The sequence below is a fragment of the Battus philenor genome, unplaced genomic scaffold (genome assembly GCF_028537555.1).
Source record: "Battus philenor isolate CCGP_79_NKW_IND1 unplaced genomic scaffold, ilBatPhil1.0.hap1 SCAF_27, whole genome shotgun sequence".
Taxonomy (NCBI): Eukaryota; Metazoa; Arthropoda; class Insecta; order Lepidoptera; family Papilionidae; genus Battus; species Battus philenor.
Window position 1 is genome coordinate 3975746 of NW_027181690.1, and position 9276 is coordinate 3985021.

Here is a 9276-nt window from a genome sequence, read left to right on the forward strand (position 1 = left end):
GGTTTGCCTTGTGACAAGTGCCGGTGGAGCCTAATACGTAAACAACACTGACTAAAATTAAATAAATAGAGAGTATACAGAGTATTTTAACAAAAACTTTTTTCTATTTTTATTTCATTTTATTCGACCTAAAGGCAACATAAACACTTATTTTTAATCATAAAAAAGTAATATTTAACGTTAAATTTACAGAAAATTAGAAAACAACTTAAAAAATAGCAAGCAGCATAACAGTTAAGTGCATCACTAGTATTAACCGCGCAAAAAAGATAAGAAAAATAAACTGTCTAAAGATAACCTTATCAATTTTCTCCTTTTCATAATAATCATATTTTTTTACATAATATTGATTTGTTAGTTATTTAATCTTATCAGTAAAATAGTGTCCGACAGTAGTCACATATTCACGTAATATTTATCACTTTAAAATGGAATATTCTTTTCGGTCTATACGCATTTTGAACCGGCTTTTAAGAACACCTGTTAGGAATATTAATAGCAAGTACGCTTCCACTACTGCTGTTAAAGAAGAACTTAACACAGAGCTACTGTCATCTTTTAATCAAGACACAAAAGCCGGTAAGTAGTTTATAGCAATTAATGTTTCTAAGCCAAAACATTGTTTCAAACTATTTTTCATTTATGTTTTAATTACATCATCAATATCTATCTTCATAAAAGGCTTAGTAAGCTACCAAGTTCTTAGGCTGCTAATAATGACGCCCCATAAAAAAATGAAGCCCAATGGCCCCCAGAAAGGAACCGTGGTTTGGGTTGTTACTCTTTTTGCTTTGCGAATTTCTCTTTATTAGCAAGAGTACAGCTTAGTGTTAGCTTTAATTAAATATTTTGCCTATAATTAAAGTTGCTTTTAAAAGTTTGTTTCTTGATTTCACATACCTTGCCTTAATGAATTATGTTCAACTATAGTATGTCTTCAATTATACAACTCTTTCAGATTTTGAATAAACATTTATGGAAAATTATGGAAATGATTGAAATAAAACTGTATTACTTCCAACAATAATGTCTAAATTATATGAAATTCTTCTTTCTTCACAATTTATTTAGATCTGAATAACATGGCAAAAAAACTAAGATGTATTTTATATCTGTTGTATTCAATTAAGCATATAGAAATATAAAAGATTATATAGGATATAAACATTCTTGGGATTAGTATTATTCTGATTGTCATATGACAAACATACATTTTTAATAGGAAAACAGTGTAAAATTATCATGTTTTTTCTCAATAAAATCAACATTCCAAACAACATAAATTTATGTTATAATAATGTCTTGAATTTTCAATAGCAAAGTCAATTCAATATAAAAATGTTAAATAATTACAAACACCAATAACAAGAAAATATTTATAAGTAACAAATATCTCTCATTTTACACTTAAATCTGTTGAAGGTGGTGTGGTACCTGTCTTCAGAAGAGCTCTACTCTTTCCAAGTCGAATTGCTTTACAAGATGACATTGGGATTTATACATATGCAGGTCTTCATCAGGCTGCATCAACACTCTGTGAAGAAATTGCTGCTCAACTCAGTGAGTGTAACATTTAGAGGATAGATATAAGTATCTATTGTATCCTTTATATCACCCACTATGTTCTTGCCACAAACTTAAGCCTGCGAAATGCAACCACCTCTCTGCTATACTCTGCAGATCATATGTTTGCTTCCAAAGTGGGGTCATCAAGCCTATTCAGTGGAGCCGCCTAAGTTTTATGTCTCTGAGAGCAATCAGTTTAAAGAATAACTAGATACTGTTATAACCAATTATGAAACCTTACAATCTTAACAACACCCTTTTTATGTTCTATTATATATATAATTGAGTTCAGGCAACATTTTACATGAGCATTACTTTGTAATAGTTTAATAATATATTCTAATTTTAAACTTTTGTAACTGGAATTAAAGTAAACTTTTAATTTAAAATTTTTTGTGTAATTGGTTTTAAGAACTATTCTTTACATGCCATTTATATTTATATAACTGTATAATGCTAAGTTTCTTTTTAAAAAACAAATTTATGTGAAAATTGTTAAAAAATTTATTACTTGTGTGTGTACTTCAGAATATTTAAGTCTTGAAAATAATTTAGATGTCTATTAACATTTTTTAATTACATTCTTGTACAAATATCATAATTATTGTTCATTGTTAAGGGGTAGGGAGAAGCTATATAAATATTTATTTCTAGGGAAAATAAAATTTCGGTTGACATATTTTGTGAATAGTCCCTAATTAAATAATTTCTATATGCATTTATTTCAGTGGGTGAAACAGAGCGCACAATTGCCTACATGACCAATAACAATGCATCGCATGTCATTGTACAATGGGCTATATGGATGAGTGGAAACATAGGTCAGTTATATTTGAATTCAGTTCAGACTCTTCTTAAGTAATTGTAAATATATATTATTTTCATTTTTGAACAATACATAATTATATCACCTACCATTATTTTACCTAAAGCCTTTGTTCATTACATTGAATCTTTAATATGCCATTAATATTACTGATTACACTGCAATTTCTTGTAGTTTGACCTTCAATTGTTGAACCTGACATTGTGACAAATAAATATGTAACAGTGTGTATATGAGCCATAGAGGTTCAATGCCTCTTAGAATAACATTAAACAAAATAATATAATTTAAATTAAATGTTTATTGCACTTTTCAAACTCATTCCAATTCTTCTAATTAAAAATAATTCTTTACCTTTTTACTATGTAATGTACATCTTTATATATCATTATTATTAACAATTATTATCTTTAAAAGTAGTATTGTTAAATGTTACTTGACAAATATTGCTATATCTATACCATTAGTCATTTGATTTATTGCAACTTTTAGCTGTTCCATTGACATCTCTCCACCCACAAGAGATGTTGAAGTACTTCATAACAGACAGTAATGCCAGTCTTGTGATATCAACCCAGGAATATGAGCGACTTCTTCGTCCCATCAGCTTGGAGCTTTCTAGACCCTTAATGATCACTGGTAGAGACAAGGAAGTGACAGCACAGTTATATCAGCCGAACACATCATTTATGAAGCCAAAGATGGAGGAACACCTAAGTGATATTGGGAGATCTAACATGTGGTATGGGAGAAATGATGCAATGTTAATCTATACAAGTGGTAATTAAATAATTTTTATTAGATAATAGATATCTATATGATATGAACTCTGATATTACTATCCACATTCCATAGGGATTTTAGGCAATTATTGTACCTATTAAATTGATAACATGATAATAATAATTCCTTTTAATGATATATGTTTTACTGCATAGTCAAAAAATGTTGTTACTTTAGGACAGGCCTACCCAGTAAAACTATGTCATAGGACAATAAAATTGTAACAGACTTTGTTATAGGCTCTTGTAATATCTAGATACTTTTGGAAATGTCATAGGTTTATTTCAAACCACAGGATGTTGATTCTAGAGATGCTGATTGTAGTGTATAAAATGTATAAAACTCTACTGACATTTTTCTTTTGCTTGGAGACCACTTTATCAGCAATAACTTAAGTAAGTTATTATTGATGATGTGGTTCAAGTCAACAAATTTGGGGCATAATTGGAAAGCTCATAGTAACTGAATGTAGACAGGATTAGAAATGAGGAGTTTCACAGTCAAACGAGAAAAAGAAGAAAAAGAGTTTCTGGTTTCACCCAGTGAATTGGCAAGTTAAACTGGCAGGCTACAAAACATGCAGGACATAGGGACATCCGAAGTGTATACCAAGCTAAGCTTAGGATATTCATCCACAAGGTGGATCGATGCAGTCACCAGAAAATGCTGGATGCAAAATGCATCCAACCATCATTATTGGAGACCTGTCTAGTGGATGTCCTACAGATGAAATGATGATGATGAAAGTAATAATTAAGTGATATGACAATTTCGGAATATATATTTTCCAGGCACAACAAGCAAACCTAAAGGCGTAGTGTGGACACACAATATGCTTAGTACTCAGATAGCGGCTTTGCAAAGCGCGTGGCAGTACTCCGCGAACGACGTGGTGCTCCACACGCTGCCACTTCACCACATTCATGGACAGTTGAATTCTTTGAATGCCTCTTTAGCTGTCGGAGCACGGTATGCGTTTTGTTTATATTATCAATTGACTGAATGTTTGTATCAACTATAGTGTACATGTGCTAGTCACTACCTGGGCTATGTGAGTAAAGGAATGGAAACTCATGTATAAGTAATTTATTTTGAATTTCTTTAGTTTTTTTAATTTTTTAAATTTGTTTTAGTGATTTTAAGATCTCAATTATGTCCTTCCTTTAACGTAAATAGAACAAATATCGGATCAGCAAGCTCGGCATAGGACACCCACCCAAAAAATAACAGATAACTTTGATGAATAAGGAAAATGACATATGGAGGCTTCATTCAATTGTTATTATTGGTACTCTCCAGGGAGGTTGATATCCTGAAGTGGACGTCCTATGATTATGATTATATGATTGAAATGATGATGATTGTGTTACACTAAAGTTTCTCGTTTAGCGACCACAAGCCCGTAGAATATTTGGACCCACGACATAGCCAAGGTCATGTGAAGTAACAGGATACAGCGCAAGACCGATCATTGTGGTAATGTTTAAAGGATGTCATGGTGGAAAGGATGGGCGACCCCTTGCAATGGGATTTTGTCTGCTGACATGATGATACGTTTTGGTTGCAGCGTCCGATTGCTAGCAAATTTCGTGACGCACGCGGTGTGGTCGCGGCTGCTGGGCATGGGCGAACGTGAGGAAGCGCACGTGTCGGTGTTCCACGGCGTGCCTGCCATGTACGCGCGACTGGCTGCTGACTACGACACCATGTTCGGGAGCGACAAGATGGCGGACTACGTTCGCACCACGCTCTCTTCGCGCTTGCGTCTCATGTGCGCCGGCTCTGCCCCGCTGCCCGACGCTTTATTCCGAAAGTGGGAGCAGGTGAGCTGATAATGCCCCCCTTTCATTTGCTTTTGGATAAATACTCTACAAGATACCACTTAGTGGCACTACCGCTCCATTGGGAACCTGTGCTTTTAGACTAAGATTAAGATAAAGAATTGTTATTAATTTTTTAATAAAAGAATACTAAATTTTGTTGTGAAAAAATCTATCAAATGGAGAACATTTGTTTGTGGGCAAATGTTCTCCATTATGCTACCAGATTATAAACACTTCTATGATATAAAAATAATATTATGATATATATGTTCCTTGACTTATATCTGATGTCTAATTTTTATATATATTTGAGTGCAACAATTTTTTTCAGTGACATCCACTTGATGTTTTCAGATATCGGGCATTCGGTTGTTAGAGCGTTACGGAATGTCGGAGGTGGGCATGGCGCTGAGCAACCCTTACCGTCCAGTGGAGCAGCGACATGTGGGTTGCGTGGGACGGCCGTTGCCCGGCGTTAGCGCCAGGATAGCAACGGTAGATGAACTGACTCCTCTGATCACCGTGGAAACTCCTGAACCAGACACTCAGGTACCTCGATTTTATGTAACAGGATTTTTAAAATCATTCCTTAGCAAATCATGCAAACCGCTTTCAACCGGTCTTTTTAGAGATCTGTAGAAGGAAGAAAGTACTGTAAGTCAGTTATGCTCTCATGTCTCTCACTTCAATAATGTTGGCAAGCTCACAGTGGCTCAACAAGTTATGTGTAGAAGTATACTAGGGATTTCTCTGGAAAATCTGATCAGAAATGTGGAGATAAAAAAGGTAACTGGAACTGCCCAGCAGATTGTCATGACAATGGGTTAGTCACAAAGTGCGCAGATCAGATGGCTTCTGGGGTATTGTGAAGTGATCACGGATCAATAAGCGCAGCATAAGATGTTCACCATCAACTTGTTTAAATTAGGTTTAATCAGTCTTGTTTGTATTGGACATGACACAAATTTTGATCAGCTTGGCCAAACTTGGTATAACTCAAAACTCTAGGACCCCACCATTTACCTACAACTTAGATAGAGGAACTTCTTAAGACACTAGATTCATGCTGCTTGAAACTATTTCTTATTGAAAATCAAACGAGGCTTAACTCCAGCAATAAACGTCCTACAGCTAAAATGAAGATGTTGACTTTATTTTTATTGAAATTTTAACAGTATGGTTTGGCAATTATGCTAAATTAAGCCAAACCAAATTGAGGTTGTAAAAAAATTGCCAAGCGTGTACACTACGGCAGCGCCACCATTCGCGCCAATACGTCAATTGCATTTTTTAACCTTTGATATATTACATTATTTTCAAAATAATTAAAAGAAGATAATTAGAATTATTAGTGCCAAAACGCTGCAACGATTATCGACATATTCTTAGCTGCGCCGACACATGCGTACTTTTTTTTTGCATTTTTTTCAGAATCTATAAATATAACAATCCATGTCCAAAAACTTTCAAGATTATGATTGAGAAGGCACTGGCTTCATACAATGTATACAGATTTAGAAACATTGCCTCAAATATTGTACATACAAGAACATATATTTTGCCCACAGATATCTCTGGAGAAACTCGGGTTATCAGGTTCGAAAGAGTTCTTTACGGATCCGGACGGTAGCGATTGGAAGCCGTCGACGGTGACCGTCCACAAGCAGAGCGAGGATGGGGAGTATCAAGGTGAACTATTGCTGAAAGGCCCTGCCGTTTTCACAAGGTACTTATCACGTATCAAAAATACATGCCGAGACAGTCTCTGTAGAAATTTAAATTTTGAAAATAACTATTACAGATACTGGAACCGGGCACCACAATTGACCTCGTCAGACTTCACCAAAGACGGCTGGTTTAGAACTGGCGATACTGCTTCTTACTCTGATGGAAGGTTTAGGATCCTTGGCCGGACTTCTATAGATATCATAAAGACGAGTGGGTACAAAGTAAGTGCGCTGCAAGTGGAGTCCGCCATCCTGGAACACCCAAACGTATCCGACGTGGCGGTGTTGGGAATAAAGCACGACACCTATGGAGAGATCGGTAAGTGACAATCTTAAGTCAGCTATTTGTGAAAGTGATTGACTCCTGACTTAATGGGCACGGGATTTCTTTATAAAGTCTCAGAAATGAGAAGATCCATATACTAACGGAAGTAAGTGATATAGCCCAGTGGATATAGGCATTGAGCAACCTTAAGAATTTGGAGTGGGAAGCACGGGCCATTAAGTAGGATAAATGACCTTAAGTAAATGTTGGAAGTAGGCTGTTTCCAACCTGTTGAAAATATATGGAAGTCCTATCTCTAGCAGTGGACGTTCTATTGCTGAAAACAATGATGATCAAAAAAAAACCGTCTGAGTTTGTAGAGGGTTCTAAGATTAGGGTGCGTTTGGAACCCTTCTTACTTTATTTTTAAGGATGGCCTTGGGTTCTTCTGAATTCTTCTGGTATTCTTGTGTTGATGTATAAAAGTAATCAATATAAATGATCCTAAGTATATGCCTGTAATCATTCATTGTTCAAAACTGCGGACTTTTTCAATGTTTGGATCTCTAAACTCGCCTTTTTATTTTTAACAATTTTCTAAGATTTAAAATTATCAAACTACCAGAAAACTTCGTGAGGAAAACTTGGGTTCTTTGTCATTTTGACAATATCCTTAACAGAGAGTAGAGCAGAGTAGAGCATTCCTAAGATTTATTATCAAATGCATAGTTATTATATTTATTAAATAATCTTTAGTGTTATAAGATATTGCCTATGCGGTACAGGCCTTGCCTAGTGTGGGGGGTAACGGTACTTATGTTGGCGCATAACTTTAATTATATAATGTAAAGTGGTTTTTATATTACAATAAATATTTATACAATTTGTTGTTTAATAAACTTCTTAAATTTATTAATGGATAATTTAGAGAGATTACATATGTGTGTGTTGTAATTCCGCAATACCCACACATAAGATACTAATAACCGTATATTATTTCAAAAATATTTTTCGTTATATGGTAACATTGTTCATATTGTTCACAGTGACCGCTGTAGTAGTACTTAAAGAAAAAGCGAAGTTGACATTGCGAGAGATTAAGGAAGAAGCTGGAAAGAAGCTGGCTCCGTACATGCTGCCCAGGAAGATATTGGTGGTGGACCAGATGCCAAGGAATGCAATGGGAAAGTTGGACAAGAAAGAAATTAGGAAGGTCTTCGGGGAAAAACTCTCGACGAAAAAACTCTAAGACTGAAATAAGGCTGTTTATGTAATACCTGCTGCGTATGTAATTGCTTGTTGTGGCCATTGTAAGATGGAGGTGGTTAATAATGAATATTGGTAAATCAAAATCAAAACATTCTTTATTCGAAAAGGCTGTTACATGCACTTTAGAATCGTCAATAAACAAAATATCGACTACAGGAAGCTATCACCGGCTCGGAAGGCAGTTCTACTGAGAAGAGCCGGCGAGAAACCCAACAGATGCTCTTTACAAATATAGTTTATTAATAGTGTTTTATAATAATTACTGTCTAAGTGAGCCTTTAATCGTGTCGTGTCGTGTCGACTTTAATTCCACGCATTAACATCAGTATAATATTCTTCGATAGGATAATATGCTTTTTTCAATAATATCTTTTTAATATTTGTGTTTTTAATCTCTCCAGTGGTAGATCTGAAATTGACTGTGGAATTTTATTGTACATACATGTACCTAATGCCATAAATAATTTATTTAACCTTTGAAGACGAAAAGTAGGAGCATACAGCTTGTTTTTATCCCTTGTATTGACACCGTTTCGATCACTTTTTTTAAATAATTATGAATGTATTTGCGGACAAACAAAACATTATTATAGATATACTGTGATGTAACCATTATAATGGTTTATTAAAAACTGCAATAAATGGCCCGCTAATGTTATACATGTCAAAGTTCCTCTAATAAGAGGGTGACAATATGGTCACCACATAGGCACCATTTTAGATATATAGTCTTTTTTTTAAATCTGCAATATGTAATATATTATTGAGTTTATTTTCTAATCTTTCAGTGATGATTGTTAACATTGAGTTTGTGTGGTAAATATAATCCAGTGAAAATCTAATAAGTTAGCCATTTAATGGTTTATCTAATCTGAAATCAATTGGTGACATTATAATAATTAGTGAAACTGATTATGTTACTAACTACTATCATATTATTAATAAACTGCATATGAAATTTGATGCACACATATATGTTTAGATATAAATTCTAATCAGAGATCGGATTTTTTTCAA

General features: G+C 34.4%; 1 protein-coding gene across 1 annotated transcript; it reads left to right on the plus strand.

The window, feature by feature from the left end:
• Nucleotides 1-336: 336 nt before the first annotated feature.
• Nucleotides 337-8529, plus strand: Acsf3 (Acyl-CoA synthetase family member 3). Its single transcript, XM_068768903.1, has 10 exons — nucleotides 337-579; nucleotides 1423-1560; nucleotides 2295-2387; nucleotides 2885-3172; nucleotides 3967-4144; nucleotides 4743-4998; nucleotides 5353-5547; nucleotides 6567-6724; nucleotides 6800-7044; nucleotides 8037-8529. Exons 1-10 carry the CDS (start codon nucleotides 429-431, stop codon nucleotides 8237-8239), a joined length of 1905 nt encoding a protein of 634 aa, XP_068625004.1. The 5' UTR covers nucleotides 337-428; the 3' UTR covers nucleotides 8240-8529.
• Nucleotides 8530-9276: the final 747 nt, after the last annotated feature.